Source organism: Canis lupus, chromosome 5 (genome assembly GCF_048164855.1).
Source record: "Canis lupus baileyi chromosome 5, mCanLup2.hap1, whole genome shotgun sequence".
NCBI lineage: Eukaryota > Metazoa > Chordata > Mammalia > Carnivora > Canidae > Canis > Canis lupus.
This window is the reverse complement of record NC_132842.1, coordinates 22,230,565-22,246,983: the sequence shown is the minus strand read 5'-3', so window position 1 is coordinate 22,246,983 and position 16,419 is coordinate 22,230,565. Positions and strand designations below refer to the sequence as shown.

General features: G+C 43.4%; 2 protein-coding genes across 7 annotated transcripts in view; one reads left to right on the top strand and one right to left on the bottom strand.

Moving 5' to 3' along the window:
- DCLRE1C (DNA cross-link repair 1C) overlaps nt 1-2,335 on the bottom strand; it is a 36,173-nt gene extending 33,838 nt beyond the window's left edge. Inside the window, exon 1 of one of the 5 annotated variants that reach the window (XM_072825705.1) lies at nt 2,155-2,335. In XM_072825705.1, the coding sequence (XP_072681806.1) occupies nt 2,155-2,263 (109 nt within the window). In that variant the 5' untranslated portion in view covers nt 2,264-2,335. The remainder of the gene's footprint in view (nt 1-2,154) is intronic. The other 4 variants (XM_072825706.1, XM_072825707.1, XM_072825708.1 and 1 more) reach the window with 4 other exon arrangements.
- Nucleotides 2,336-7,101: 4,766 nt separating this feature from the next.
- MEIG1 (meiosis/spermiogenesis associated 1) lies at nt 7,102-16,138 on the top strand. Of its 2 annotated transcripts, none has more exons than XM_072825702.1 (3): nt 7,102-7,231; nt 11,697-11,863; nt 15,805-16,138. In XM_072825702.1, the coding sequence occupies exons 2-3, from the start codon at nt 11,726-11,728 to the stop codon at nt 15,931-15,933; spliced, it is 267 nt and encodes an 88-aa protein (XP_072681803.1). In that variant the 5' UTR covers nt 7,102-7,231; nt 11,697-11,725; the 3' UTR covers nt 15,934-16,138. The 2 variants fall into 2 exon arrangements, with proteins under 2 accessions (XP_072681803.1, XP_072681804.1); XM_072825703.1 differs by lacking the exon at nt 7,102-7,231 and adding an exon at nt 11,200-11,356.
- Nucleotides 16,139-16,419: the final 281 nt, after the last annotated feature.

The following is a 16,419-nucleotide window of genomic DNA, read 5'->3' as shown; positions in this document are numbered from 1 at the left end:
AGTCCTTCTTCAGGTTGTGTGTGTGGAGAGGAATCTCTATTCCTCTTTTTACAAGGCCACCAATTCTAACAAATTAGGACCTTGCCCTTATAAGCTCGTGTAATTACTTCCTAAGAGCCCCATCACCAAAAAGAGTCACATAGGGAGTTTAGAGCTTCAGTGTGATTGGGGGTGGGGGGTCACAATTCAGCCCACAGCACATCCAAAGAAATCTGTTTCTCAAAAGGGTTAAACACTCCCAGTAAGCAATGTGGGAAATTTCTGAAAGCAGTTGAGTTCTTGCCTTGATAAGTTTACATCTTCCTTGAGTGAACACACATGTAATGAAAGAAGAGGAAGAGTTACAAATTGCTCAATGATAGGGAGTCAGTTTCTTGCTTAAGCATAAATTCATGATCATGATTTCAGATTCCTGCAGGCGGATTCTTTCTCCAAACTCCCTACTCCTAAACACGAAGGGCAAGCCCCTAAGCCACACTTCAGTGATGGCTAGCACATTTCGAGTTGAGGCTCAAGACAAAAGGTCAAACAAAGGTATCCTTGCCCAGCTGGAGACTCGACTCACAATGAAAAACAAAACAAAAACAAAAACCACATTCTGAAGAATAAAACGGACTCTCAAAGAGGCTCACGGTGCTAGTTAGCACATCGAGAGGAAGTACAGACTTTGTTCATTAATGAGAGAGAATTTGTAGCTCAGAGCAAAAAAGCAGAGGCACTTCCTAAAAGCAGTAACTTCAGCATCCTAGAGGTTAAACACGGACAAGAGTTGCAACATGAGGCTCCTCTGGCTCTGGAGATGGGCTAGAATTTTTTTTTTTAAGATTTTATTTATTTATTTATTCATGAGAGAGACAGAGAGAGGCAGGGACACAGGCAGAGGGAGAAGCAGGCTCCACGCAGGTGCTAAACCGCTGAGCCACCAGGGATCCCCAATGTTTTTTGTTTTAAAGATTTTATTCACGAGACACACACACAGAGAGAGAGAGAGAGAGAGAGAGAGAGAGAGAGAGGTGGAGACGCAGGCAGAGGGAGAAGCAGGCCTGGGTCCCCAGGATCATACCCTGGGCTGAAGGTGGCGCTAAACCGCTGAGCCACCCGGGCTGCCCAAACTATGTCCTAAGAGACCCTCCAGCCCTTATCATCAGGGGGAGCCACTCAGGCTTAAGCCCTAACTGTGTGCAGCTGCTAAATCTTAGTCTTCTGGTTGCCCTGCCTTAAACAAAACTTTTACACTGGATGTGGGCAGAACATCAACAAGGAGGGGGAGCTTGCGCTTCATAGAACTTTCAGAGAGGATGCTTGAATTGGTGTCCATGCACTTGCTTGATAATAAATATTGGGGGGGGGGGTAGGTAAGGGCATAATTGCATCTGAAACTTGTCTTTTTCTTCTTTTTTTTATTTTTTTAAATTTTTATTTATTTATGATATTCACAGAGAGAGAGAGAGAGGCAGAGACAGGCAGAGGGAGAAGCAGGCTCCATGCACCGGGAGCCCGACGTGGGATTCGATCCCCGGTCTCCAGGATCGCGCCCTGGGCCAAAGGCAGGCGCCAAACCGCTGCGCCACCCAGGGATCCCCTTTTTCTTCTTTTTTTAAATTTTTATTTATTTATTCATGAGACAGAGAGAGAGAGAGACAGAGACAGAGACGGAGACAGAGAGGCAGAGACACAAGCAGAGGGAGAAGCAGGCTCCACGCAGGGAGCCGGACGCGGGACTCGATCCCGGGACCCTGGGGTCACGCCCTGGGCCGACCGCGGCGCTAAACCACTGAGCCACCTGGGCTGCCCTCTTCTCCTGTTTTAAAGGCATTTTATTTTTTCATGAGAGGCACTGAGAGAGGGGCAGAGACGTAGGCAGGGGGAGAAGCAGGCGCCCAGGACCCCAGGATCACGGCCTGAGCCAAAGGCAGACGCCCAACCACTGGGCCACCCAGGTGCCCCCGAAACAGGGAAGCGAAGACGTGGAGGCGGAGCGCTCCCCGCTGCCCCCCGACGCTGCGCTGCTAGGAGAGCGACCAGAAGAACCTAAGTGTTCAGTCCTGCGCCGTCGCGCAGACGAAGAGGCTGCAGAGCCAGGCCGGGACACGCGCACCTGCTAGTGTGGGCCCCGGCCCCCCCGCCCCCCGCAGCTTCCCCGCGGCCACTCACCCTTGTGGCAGTGGGACAGGAAGTAGGCGCGGGCCTTCAGGTTCTCCCTGTCGAAGCGGTCTATGGAGATGGCCGGGTACTCGGCCATCTGCCCCTTGAAGGAACTCATAGCGCCGGCCGACCGCCGCGGCCCGCTCCCCACCCGCCTGCGGAAGCTCGGGTCTGCCCCGCGCCGCGCCGCGCCGCGCCGCGCCGCCACTTCCGGGAACCTGCCGCCGCCGCGCCATTGGCCGACCGGGCGCAGCCACGTCCAATCAGAAGAGCCGTGCGGCGGAGGGGCGGGGCCGAGGGGCGGGGCCGAGGGCGGGGCCGAGGGCGGGGCCGAGGGCGGGGCCGAGGGGCGGGCGGGCGACTCCGCGGCTGGAGACCCGCGTGGCTCGGCGGTGCGAGCGGCGGGCTGCGGGGCCTCTGGGGCTGCGGGGCCTCGGGGGCGGCGGGCGTGACTCCTGCCCGACGCCTCGCCTGGAAACCGCGGGGGGCGTCCGGTGCGCAGTGCCCGTTTCTGTGCAGGAGCCGCGTGGCGAAGGGACACGGAACACCTGCAGCAGGTGCTCCACCCCAGGACGCCAGGAAGGGCGATGCGAACCTTCGCTTGCACCTCCTGCTTGTCAACTGAGAGCCTGAAAGCCGAGCTCAGTTTCCCTTCTCCCCTCCTCTTCCCGGTTTCTACCTTAGGGGGTAACCAAGAGGATTGTATGAGGGGAACTATATTTGTGGAACTATATTTGAACTATATTTGTGGAAGTTTGGAAGGATGGATAAAAGAAAAAGAAAGTGGTAAGTGAAAAGCAAAAAGCGTTTTAGGGGAAAGGTGGAGGATTTTTTTTTTTTTTCTCTTAAGCAGACTCCACGCCCAACATTGGTATTGAACTCACAACCCAGAGATCAAGCATCACATGCTCCACTGACTCAGCCAGCCACCTGGCCCAAGGGCTGGGGTTTTTTAACCACCAAAGTAACTTTATGAAAAGGTTTGTTAAAGTATTAAGATTCACCAAGTGGTATTTATTGGACCTCTTCCCAATAATTCTCCTTAAACACCACAATATTAATAATCAGAAATAACTCAAACACTCTTGAGTTCTTGCATTGTGCATAACACTGTAATAAGCCCTGCAGTGGTTACATACATGACCAAGATGTACCTTCAGGTATATTTTCAATCCGTTTGAAGACAACAGATTGCCAACACCTTTGATTTGGTATAAGATGGTTTGTCTTAGAATAAAGGAGGGCTAAGCTGTCTATATCAACAACAAATTCTGCAGATCCCCTGGGATCTGGAGAATCTGGTGAGTCAACCTCTGACAGGATTTTGAACTCCTGACAAGGCAGATAAAGGTAATATTCATATGCTTATCTACCCACTTATTTATCCTCTCTTCCTTCCACAATGGATACAGTATGAAAGAGTAAAGGGAAATAAGATAAAGGGGGAAAGATAGGTCAGGAAATAGTGAAGCTGGGTAGGCATAGCCCACAGACAGACACACATTGTTGGAACACATGAGCCAATTATTTGGCTCTTCTAGAGGAAGCCACATTGACTTACTAGCCTTATGCATCCTCAAGACACAAATAAAACAGGTTTTTCAGAAGTCAAATTTTCTGGATACTGAATCCCAAGAGAATTCCTCCTGTGGCTGCTAGTAAAGAAAACTGAAATATAACCAACAACAGCAACTATGCTGTTTCCTCATCCTGCATTTGGGAATCTTTCCGCAACCCCAAGCTCTTCAGACTTCTAAGTCCCTGATATATTCTGTCTCACAGGACTGCAAACCACTACCAAGTGTATGCTAAATACCAAAAAATTCGTTCTTGAGGTAGGTATAAGTCTGTTGGGAAATAACTATATATTTTTTTCTTCACTCATAAACTGTTGTCAATCTAAATAAACATGTGTTACAAATTTACTGTATTATATTCCTTTAGAATAAAGGACATAAAGTATCTACTAGAAAGTATATGATGAGATAATATATGTTTTCTGAAGTATGTATCTGTGTGCTAGGGCTGCTGTAACAAGACTGGGTGACTTATACAACAGAAATTTAGTTGTCTCATAGTTCTGGAAGCTGGAAGTCTGAGATCATATTGTATGATTCCGCTTATATAAAATTATGGAAGGTGTGAACTGGTCTAAGGTGACAAAAGCAAATCAGTAGTTGGTTGGGGACCCAGGAAACAAGTTCATTATCTTGATTGTGGTGATGATTTCACAGGTGTATGCACATGTCAAAACTTATCAAATTATAGGCTGTTAAATATGTGCTAGTTATTATATTTCAATTATAGCTCAATGGGTTTGTTTTCAAAATGCTTGGAGAGTGTATGGGAGAGTGTGGACAAAGTGAACAAGATTGGCAAGGATATCCCTTCTCTGGAAGAGTGAAGAAGACACTGTATGGCTAACTCCCATAACAGAAGGTGGCTTTGAAAAATCATAGTGTTTATTTTGCAATTAGTTTCATACACCTCTCCAACACCAATATCTCTTCTTCATACCTCCTACCCTCAACCCTCTGACTGATGAAAAAATGGTATTATACAACTAAGAAAACTAAAGCCAACCCAAAGTCCTGGAAAATGGCAAGTGTTCAATAAATATTAGCTTTTATTATTAGTTCCTGGGCATCCACTAAGTGCCAGGCATCGTGCTAGAACCATGAAGTACATAAAGGAATCAGCCTTGGCACAAGACCTTACAATCTGGCAGAAGTAGGAGCTCAGGGAAATAAATAAATGCAGGAAGTTTCACAGGGCTCAGAATGCATTGCAGAGACCAAACAGAAGAGCTCACTTCTGCAAGGAGAAAGGGGCCATTGGCAAAACATAGCAGAGAAGGTGAATTTGAGTTCAACTTCCAGGCCCAGGAACGGCTGAAGTCCCTGGAATGAGCTCTTTTTTCAGTCTGCACCCTGCAAAGAGCTCCTTTTAGCCAAAGTCAAAAGGGATGAAATAATAGGGACTTAATAGGGGAAGTCAAGGCTAACCCAGCTAAGGGACCAGACCATGATGGCTTATTCACCAACCCAATAGTTTACACTTTAACCAGAGTGACAGCAAGAAGCTGGGTGGTTTGAAATAAGACAGTGACAGGTGAGATCAGAACAGTGTTTCTCAAAGTGTGGGCCCTGGAAAAGCATCACCAACAGTATTTGGGACCCTGTTATAAATGCAAAATCCCTACCGCAGCCCAGACCTACTGAATCAGAACTGTCCAGCAGTCCCCTGTTTTAACACACTCTCCAGGACACTCTGATTGATGCTTAAGTTTGCAAGCCACTGGATTTAAGTTTGAAAGAGCACTCAGGTAGCCTGGGGCAGCACATCTAGATAGGAAGCTGCCCCAATATTCCCCAAAATGTGATAATGCGTGTTCCTTTATTCACTCAACAGTCCCTGACCATCTACTATGTGCCACACACAATTCTAGACATTAATGATACAGCAACAAGTAAGCAGAGAAAAACCTATGTGGCAATGGAGTGTACATTCTAGTGGAAATCATGTCTCATTTATATAGTGCTAGGTACTGCCCTAAATGCTTTATATTTGTTATTTCATCCTCACAACTACCCCCATCAGATAGGTACACTTTTTGTCTTCACTTTACAGTTAAGGAAACTGAGGTTCAGTAGCTTGTACAAAGTCATGTGACAACTAGATAGAAAACAGATCCAAATCCAAGGTCATGTTTTAGACATGATGGCCCCAGCATCGTAGTGGCCTTGGTGGCGAAAGATAGTCATCGAAACATATTGCTTTCGTGCCTACTGTGCGCAAGGTACTATTCTAGAAATTTGGTTAACAAGATCACTGTCTTTACGGAAATTACATTCTCGCAGAAGATAAATAATAAAATTAAGAAATAAGCGATTTAAACAGTATAATAGGTGGTGATAAGTGCTGTGGGACAAAAGAAACACTAGAAGGTAAGAAGGGGGATAGAGAGCATGGTGGGAGGAGTGAGCTAGTGGGATGGAGCCGGGCAATTGAGACATTAACAAAGACCAAGATGAGGAAGTCAGCCCCGGGGGTCATGGGAATGGAGGGAGCAAGACCGTGGCAGGCAGAGGGAACAATCTCTAACCCAGGCCTCAATGTGGAAGCTGGGCCAGGAATAACCAGGAGTGGCGTGATCCAGGGCTCCAGAGCAAGGGAAGCGGGATTGTATGCAACTCAGGGAGGGTTTTGTTAGTTTTTATTCTGTAAGATAGGGAGCCCTTGCAAGACTGTGAGCAGAGAAGTGACACAATCTGAATTACATATTTTTAAAGACTTTATTTATTTATTTATTCATGAGAGAGAGAGGCAGAGACACAGGCAGAGGGAGAAGCAGGCCCCATACAGGGAGCCCGACGTGGGACTCGATCCCGGGGCTCCAGGATCGCGCCCCGGGCTGAAGGCAACGCTAAACCGCTGAGCCACCCAGGGATCCCCTAAATGTAAGTATTTTAAATACACGCGTAAACGTAATGATAGAGAAAAATCCTGTAAGCTAGGGATGTTGTTTACTGTAGGTTTACTAATTGTCAGGCTCTAAACTCCGCCCCATGGTTTGTCCATTTCATTTCAACAAAATGAGAAGTGAGGTGGGACAGACAGGAGGTATCTATCAGGAACCAAAATCACCAACGGAATTCCGCTTGGTCCCGGGGAACCAAATCACACACTCTGCTCGCTACCCCAGCCTAGGGCTCAGCGCCCCGCGAGGCTCCACACTGGGCTCGCCGCCCCGCCCACCCTCGCACCTGCGCACAAGGGCCCGCTCGCAGGGGGCGGGGCCGGGGCCGGGGCCGGGCGTCACGCGTTGCTAGGAGACGCGAGAGTCGCCGCGGCGCGGCAGTTGGCCTCTCGCTGCCCGAGCACCGCCGCGCTCTTCTGCGAGCTCCCGGGCGGGGTGCCTCGGCCTCTCCAGGTCGGCCAACGAGGGTAACAACGGAGAGCAGGACCCAGGGAGAGCGGGGGAGGGGGGGTGGGCACTCCCCGAGGGGCGCGAGCGGCCCGCCCCCCTCCCCTGCGCCCGCCCGGGCCCCGCCCCGGAAGCCTCGGCTCCGCCCCTTCCGCTCCGGTGAGCCTTTATGATTTCTGAGATTGGTGTTACTTGCCTATGTTTTTTTGTGTGTGTGTGGCTTAGCCGTGGCCTGTGTTTGCTACTCCTTGAGTTTCAGACTCCGATTTTCTGGTAGCTTCCAGGCCGAGCCGTGCGCCCTGCGGCTTGAGGTATTCCGAGGGTCTCCTTTCAGAGTTCTCCTGGAGACTAGTCCTATGACCCCCAGTTTTCAAAATGCTTCCTCCAGCATTTTGCTTTTCTCAGCCTTCTATGGCAGCTTTTACCTCACGTGCAAAATCGGGGATTTCTGGAGAAGAAAGGTTTGAGAGACTGGAGAGAGCGTGGAGTGGCTTTACACTGCACAGATGCGGATTTGCACACCTCAACCATGGACCACAAAGACATATTTTTAGAGTAATTATCTTTTGCCACTACTCTAAGTAAAGCACTAAATTTCAAAGTGCTGAATGTTACCAGCGCAATTAATATTGGCCCTGAATCTCCCAGAATTACTGAAATATTTAATCAAGAAATTAAGTTGATCTTTCTCAATTTTAGTTTCATTTTATTTTCAGGAAGTAAAAAGTAAATCAGTAAGAGAGACATAAAGGGTGGTGGGATTTACATCACCACTACATAGAATAGTTACAGTAACCACAGGGGCTCCTATTATGGTGTTCCCATTTATGGTATTCCCATTTATGTTCCCTTTAGCTATTGTGGAACAACAAAGTTTTGAAATGCCTAATATGTATAGGAGATATGTATTTCTACTAAGAAAAAAATGTTTTTTTTTCCTCCAGTAGTTCTACTCTTCTGTAGAACTTTTCTGTTGAAAGCATTTAGAAAAAAAAATTTAAGATGTTATTTATTTATTTGAGAGAGACAGAGCAAAAGCAGGGGAAGGGGCAAAGGGAGAGGGCGAAGCAGACTTCTTGCTAACTAAGCAGGGACCCCCCGTATAGGGCAGGATCCCAGGACCCAGGAGATCATGATCTGAGCAGAAGGCAGACACAACCAACTGAGCCACCCAGGTGCCCTTGTTGAAGCCGGGTTTTTTGTTTGTTTCTTTTGTTTTGTTTTTAATTTTAAAAAAGATTTTATTTATTTGAGAGAGAAAGAGCCCAAACAAGGGGAGAGGCAGGCAGAGGAAGGAGGAGGAGCAGGCTCCTTGCTGAGCAAAGAATCCAGTAGAAGGGGCTGCTCAATCCCAGGACCCCCCCCCACCCCACATCATGACCTGAGCCTAAGGCAGATGCTTAAATGACTGAGCCACCCAGGCACCATGAAAGCATTTTTAATTTATAGTTGACATGATTGTTTTGTTTGAAACTGGCAAGAGGTAACACGGATGACATTCAGGAAAATATTTTTTGAATGAATATGAGTATATAAAAGTATTTTATGTATAAAAAAGCCAAGCCTAAAGCAAAAATGGTTTGGGTAAAACAAAAAGTATGACTGTGCCACTGCTTTGAGGAAATGTGCTTCATCTGTAAAAGCAATATAATACAGCCACTAAATTCTCATAGCAAACATGGCTATGATTCTGAAAGTACCTTTATACAGTGAATTCCCACCTTTTTTTCCTTTCATGTTTCTTAGTGTCATTTTTCTGCGAAAAAATAGGTTTTATATATAGTTATGGATGTTAATGGCCTGTCAGGCTGTACTATGTGTGTCCAACTCCCTGGTGGTTCTATTTAGTGTGTAGCAACAAAGCATTAAAATGAATGGAAACGAAGGGTAAGGGTTTTGGTGAATTATGACTCACTTATTGTTTTGTCGGGTATTCCAAAATTTACACACATTCACACAATAACATGACAACATGTTGCCTTAAACTACAACATGAGGGGAGTGCCTGCCTGGGTGGCTCTGTCAGTTGAGCATCTGCCTTCAGCTCAGGTTGTGATCCCAGGGTTCTAGAATCCATCCCTGAGTTGGGCTCCCTGTTCCGCGGGGAGCCTGCTTCTCTTTCTCTTCCCTGCTCATGCTCTCTCACTATCTCTGTCTGTCTCTCTCAAATAAATAAAATCTTAAAAAGTAATAAAGTAAAATACAACATGAGCCTAAACCTAAATTAATAAGGATCAAAAGTTTTTAAAAGTCAACTATTAACAATAGCTTAATTTTCTTTGGTCTAGTCAATATATATATTGTTATGCAGGATGGAAAAAATGCAAACAATACTAATGATACATCCATTTGGATAGTTGCTACTTTTATCAGAGTGAACTGTGTAACTCAAATGACTTCATTTTATTTCATTTAAATCTGGAGCTAAGCCCAAACAACTGTGAGAATTTTGGTTTCAGGAGGGAATGTAAATGCAATATTGAATGTTAAGTCAGAATGTGACAAAAATCTACAGGAGGTAGGAGGAAGCACAGGACCAGTTCCCTTATTTTTCATAGAAGAGCCAGTTGGTACTTGTGTGTGACTGATAGATACATAAAGTTCAAACAAATGGCTCTTAACCTCCTAACAGTCTCCATCAATCTATTTTTATTAACCATGAGGGAAATTTTAGGCCACATCTTTCACACTAAAGAAATATTTATCTGAAATTCAGCAATTCCATCAATTTTATTTCCATTTCCTACTCTCCCCCTCCACTCCCTACCCTGTTAAATCCAGGCTGAGCTAAATTTGTTATACTTGTGAAAGCATTTATTATAAGACTCCATTTTATAAAACTTTTAAAGTCTGTCCTTCTAACTCATCTTACGTTCAAGATGATGTTCACCCAATGTTAAGGACAGATACTTCTAATTGATGTGAGGATTATTTCAACTTTTCCTTTTTTTGTACTTTAATGTATTTCCTGGTCTTTTCAATACATACTAGTCCTCCCCTTATCCATGGAAGATACATTCCAAGACTCCCCAGTTGATGCCTGAAACTGCGGATAGTAACAGACCCTATATATCCTATGTTTTTTCCTAAACATACATGTCTATGATAAAGTTTAACTTATAAATTAGGCACAGTAAGAGGTAAACAATAATAAAATAGAACAATTATAACAACATGTTTGAAAAATTTATGCGAATGTGGCCTGTCAAAATATGTATTCCTGTACTCACCTTTCTGTGATAATGTAAGATAAAATGCTTGTCTGATGAGATGAAGTGAGGTGAATGACATAGGCATTAGGATGTAGCGTTAGGCCACCACGGACTTTCTGACACTAGGTCAGAATGAGGATCCATCTGCTTCCAGACTGTGGTTGACCACAGAAAGTGAGACCACAAGTAAGGAGAGACTACTATAATAAGAATTTGTGGTTGTGATAAAAAAAAATTCAATAAATAAGAATTCATTTATAGGACCTACTTTATGAGGTCTAATCTAATGTATTTCAGCCAATAGAAACATACTTTAAGAGAAGAATAGATTCAAGGAATCATGGTAAAAATTCTGGGCACTTTATTTCAGTTAACTGATACATTTCAGTAACAAAATAAGATGACTGAGAAAACAACTGCAAGATAGGTCTTTGAAAAACTGACTCTAGAAGTTTGGTGAACAGACAAATTACATGTACATGTACAAAGAGTTGAATCTTTGAACTTCAAAAGCTACTGGTGACTGCTTACATTGTTTTAAAATCAATGATCCTGGGGATCCCTGGGTGGCTCAGCAGTTTAGTGCCTGCCTTTGGCTCAGGTTGTGATCCCGGGGTCCTGGGATCGAGTCCCACATCGGGCTCCCTGCATGGAGCCTGCTTCTCCCTCTACCTGTGTCTCTGCCTCTCTCTCTCTGTCTCTCTCTCTCTCTCTGTGCCTATCATTAATAAATAAATAAAATCTTAAAAATAAATAAATAAATAAATAAATAAATAAATAAATAAATAAATAAAATGATCCCAGTATCAGACAGTCATACAGCTTTCATGGACTTTGTGTTCGTCTATCTTTTCACATTGGGCTGTCACAGGAGCAGGGTCACAGTGACCACCTGAGTGAATGGACCACAGTGATTGGATACCTCCAAGTAGTTCAGATATGGAAAAAGAGGAAACCATTGCTCCTCAACAAGAAGAATAAGAAGACAGTGAGAAGACTGATCTTACATTCCCTTTTTAGGAAAAAAAATAAGTGGGGGATGCAGTTTTGAATATAATCAAATGGAATGGTGGTGAGATATTTTGACAGTCTACTGAGTAGTTAAAAATAAGCGTGTGACTTCAAAAATGTGTAAACTATTGCCTAGAACACCAGAATTAGGAGATCACGCTTTGAATGCAATTTTATTTGATTAAGAAATAAACAGTTCCCTATGCATCTTTCAGGGTTTATTTTATTTTCAACATAGAGCTTGAATCCTTCTCAATCTTGGAATTGAATGTTTAAATTTTAATATACCTAATGGGATTATCAACTCTCATTTTTAAAAAATCCACTTGTGTTCATTTTTAAAGGGACTTTCAAAATTGTCACTACTATGCTATTTTTAATGTTGTTTTAACATCTTTCAGAAATAATTGGCAATAAGACTTCTGTAGCCATGGCTAGTTCTGACGTGAAACCAAAATCAATAAGTCGTGCCAAAAAATGGTCAGAAGAGATAGAAAATCTGTACAGATTTCAGCAAGCAGGATATCGGGATGAAATTGAATATAAACAAGTGAAACAAGTTTCTATGGTAAGATATCTCTAAAAACCTGAACTCAAAATATTCAGTCAAAAGTACCAAACTCAAACAAAGAGCCAGAAAATAACTAAAAGGAAGCTCTACTCCAATTCTCTCCCTTTATTGATGAGGAGACAGGCCCACAGGAGTGGTTTTCAGGTAGAATGGAGGGAGAGGTGGTCCTTTAGCATGGAAACATTAAGAACTTTCTAGCTTTTACTGAACAACCATGCTCTGCCAGATAAATCTTTGATGGTAACCACAAAAGCAGAGTCTTTTTCCCTTAGGTAATTCTATTAACAGATATTCAGTTTGTTGTATAACTACTATGTCTTTCCAGTTTCTTCTTTTTTAAATTTTTTTTAATTTTTATTTATTTATGATAGTCACAGAGAGAGAAAGAGAGGCAGAGACATAGGCAGAGGGAGAAGCAGGCTCCATGCACCGGGAGCCCGATGTGGGATTCGATCCGGGGTCTCCAGGATCGCGCCCTGGGCCAAAGGCAGGCGCCAAACCGCTGCGCCACCCAGGGATCCCCAGTTTCTTCTTTTTTAAAAAATAACATTATAAAGGGGTTATATTCTGTTTATTATGGAGATTGTAAGTGACAGAAAACTATTAGAGAGCAACTCCTGACTTTGGTTATGCATTACACCCCAGGCCCAATAATGTGATTGAGATAAAATTAGATTTAAGAGAACACAAAGAACGTCCTTGAAGGGGAAGCCTCACAAAGTGGGAGGGGTGTGTGATGTAGGGAAGAGCAAGCCTATTCACTGTATGACTTGGCAATTTTGAAAAGGTCTTGCATTTCACTTCAGTTTATACTAATTGGGTATAAATTGTCAGGAAGGAGAAAATTTCCCCCTGGATTCTCTCTGTTCTTTTGGCTAGTCTAATAATTAAATTGACCCAAGACAGATAACAATTTTCACCTAATTTCATGAATATGGGGCCCCCAAAGATATAAGACCCAAGAAGTGACCAAAGTAAGCCATTTATATACCTTTTAGAAAAGAAATGATAAATGTGTGAAGAACTAACAAAGTAATTTAGGCTTGAGTATTAATTAGTAGGGAGATAAGTAGAATTTATTTACACACCCCTCTTGGTCCTGAATTCTCTGTCCCTGGTGATACAGATGTCTGTCTACCTACAGATATGAAAAGGTGCCTTTCACATGGGAGATTTATTTTCTGCTTTCAGAGGAAGGATCAGAGTCCTTCATGCACTGGTTTCTCAAGTAACTTTAAACCATCAGTATGCAAAGTGGCATATTCTGGGGCAGCATGCCCTCAACTCCGTCACTACCATGTGCAAATTTCTGTGCCAAGTGCATTAGGAGATAAAAATATAAGTGAGGACCTGGCCTCAAGAAATTGAGTGGGCCAGCAAGAAGAGAACCAGATTTGGAATCTAGCCAGGATCTGCATTAGTTGAGCAATCCTCGACAAGGTTCTTAACGTGGCTGAGCTCAACAGTAGAATGGTGATGGCAATATCTGTTTTAGAAAACAGTTACAGGAATTAAACGAAATCATGTATTTCAAGTGCCTAACATTGCAGCGCTTAATAATTTATTGAGTGAATGAAGGATAAGTGTTTAATGAATGATAGCTTTTATTATTCTTAATATCTTGAAGTAGAAGATTAATGACACAAACAGTAAAACCTTATACAAGTCAAAATATGTGTGCCTTTAAAAAGGAAGCCCAGGAATTTAGAAGAAGACAAAATTGCTTTCTTTGAGGGACAATCCTCCAGAGTGGCTTCATGCCCCCGGAGACATTTGCAGAGGTCCTTAAAGATTGGCCAGGATAGTAACTGAAGGCTTACCTTGATCAGTGGGTCTACCAGTGTACAGAGGTATGAAGGGTTAGAGCTAAGTTCTCTTTCCTTTTGGGACATGTAAGCTTGTCCTCCCTAACTGGTCTTGAGGACTTTACCACTCCACTCTGTTCTAGTTAAAGGAATGGAGCTTTCCTCATTTTAATGGGAGTCATCAAGTGAGAGGACAAGAAGAAAAATTATAAAATACAAAGGTTATTTAAAATGAGTAGGGGTTGGGATGCCTGGGTGGCTCAGTGGTTGAGCATCTGCTTTTGGCTCAGGGCATGATCCTGGAGTCCTGAGATTGAGTCCCACATTGGGCTCCCTTCATGGAGCCTGCTTCTCCCTCTGCCTATGTCTCTGCCTCTCTCTGTGTGTGTCTCTCATGAATACATACATAAAACCTTTAAAAAATAAAATAAAATAAAATGAATAGGGGTTGATGAGCACAGAACCAATACAGATGCTTGGAGACTCATCACATATACAGTATCTATTTCTTCACTGAATGAGATGCTTTTTTAGGACTCTACTAAATGAGAGCCTGCTCTTGGCCCCAAGAGGAAGAGAGTTATAATGGTGTCTTAAGAACACCCTTCTTTCTCTACTGCGGGCAATGGAAGCTATGAAAGGCAAGCTTGACCTATATGATAGGAAGCATTGATTGTTTTCTACACTGTATATGTCAGCCCTCCAAGGTTTATCAGATATGCTGCTACCTATTTTCACTAATTATTTATTTTTTAAGATTTTATTTATTTATTCATGAGAGACACAGAGAGAGAGAGAGAGAGGCAGGACACTGGCAGAGGAAGAAGCAGGCTCCATGCAGGGAGCCCAACGTGGGACTCTATCCGGGGTCTCCAGGATCACACCCTGGGCTGAAGGCAGTGCTAAACCACTGAGCCACCCGGGCTGCCCATTCACTAATTCTTAAATAAACAAGAGAACATAAGAAAATGAAAATGTGCTGTAAGAAAAAAAAAAAACATGCATTCCTTTGTATTCATGATGTATTCCTATTCCAGTGGAAAGTTGTGATTTATGGGTGGTGCATATGAGAAATGACAAGCTGCCCATAGAGATAGTGGTGAAGAGCATTCAATTATCTAGACCATGATACCTGAATAATCAGGTTTTGACAATGATAGAGTAGATCTCACAGAATCCAGAAGAAACATATTGAACTGAACAAGAAAACAGAACATGAATTTGGAGAGGAAGGAAAGAAAAATGTTCAAACTAGGTCAAGCCAAATTTAAAGTAAGCAATATAACGTATGAGAAAGAATAGCAGGGCAGCCAGGTGGCTCAGCGGTTTAGCGCCGCCTTTGGCCCAGGGCATGATCCTGGGGACCGGGGATTGAGTCCCACATTGGGCTCCCTGCATGGAGCCTGCTTCTCCCTCTGCCTGTGTCTCTGCCTCTCTCCCTCTCTCTGTCATGAATGAATAAATAAAATATTTTTTAAAAATTCATGACCTCGAATTTCTATTAAAAAGTCAATTTCAAGGGGTGCCTGGCTGGCTCAGTTGGTGGATCATGCAACTCTTGATCTTGGTAAGTTTGGCCCCCATGTTGAGTGTAGCAATTTATTAAAAAATAAAAATCTTTTGTAAAATTTGGTTTCAAAATGAACTTGTGATATGGACTTGCATATGCACCTTTAGGTATCTTGAATCTAGGTGCTTCCATTTGTTACTGCTGTGGTGTCAATGCTCAGCACCCAAGTGCTTTCAGAGTGAGGCCTGAGCCTAACTTCCATCTAAGGCATTACTTTCAGAAGTTAGGAAGTAGTAATGTTTGAAATGGTTTGTAAATGTGAGAAAAAATAAAGTTTAGAGTGTTTTGAATGTTTCCTCTATCTCGGCAACTGAGTAAAAATTTAAATCTAGAAATTGGGATCTAGAGAGAAGCACCAAATGAACTGTTTTGCAGTATATGGATACAACTTGGGATGCATTCGAGGGGTGTATAATACTCTCTTGAGAGCTCAAGCATTTTTAGATTGAATTTTATGCTTTGATTTTTGGATGTGAGTTATCCTGTTAACTCTTTGGTAGTCAATTATTATGTAAAAATAAAATCAGCATCACAGCATTTGTATTCTGGTTTCTGATATGCAGGTAGATCGTTGGCCAGAGACAGGATACGTGAAGAAACTCCAGAGAAGGGACAATACTTTCTATTACTACAACAAACAGAGAGAGTGTGACGACAAGGAAGTCCACAAAGTAAAAATTTATGCTTACTAGCCTTTGTTCTTTGTGTTACTTATCATTACTTTTTAAGAATTCAATTGCTTCATTCTACATCATGTAAATGTCATTTTACAAACTAATTCAAAATGCAGACCTCAACTGAGTGTTATGAAACATGAAAGCCTTGAAACCTGGTATCAATCATCCTGTTCTGTTCAAAAAAAATAATTGCAGAAGCATTAAAATCGTACCCATCTTGGTCCTGTTCTTCTGACTATTTTAATTGGGGTAGAGTGACCATTATGCACAGAACAAGACAGCCCCGTTTGAAACACTCCGGTGGTTAGGCTAGGTATGTTAGGTTAGCACCCACAGCCCCTACGCCAGCCCTCAGCCTTTACCACTTTCCAGGACGATTGTTTTGAACTGTTGGATCTGTCTCTTATGGCCTGAGGGCTGCCTCTTGCCCCTGGAGTCCCTTGTCTTTTACTGAGTGGACTGGAAATGCCAAGGAATGCTGGCCCCTGGGAGCAGCCCTGA

What these genes read in the sequence shown, in the direction of transcription:
- MEIG1 (XM_072825702.1), top strand. Translation starts at nt 11,726, where the DNA reads ATGGCTAGTTCTGACGTGAAACCAAAATCAATAAGTCGTGCCAAAAAA. An exon ending in AAGTGAAACAAGTTTCTATG is followed by an intron (nt 11,864 to 15,804) that starts GTAAGATATCTC and finishes TCTGATATGCAG; the next exon opens with GTAGATCGTTGGCCAGAGAC.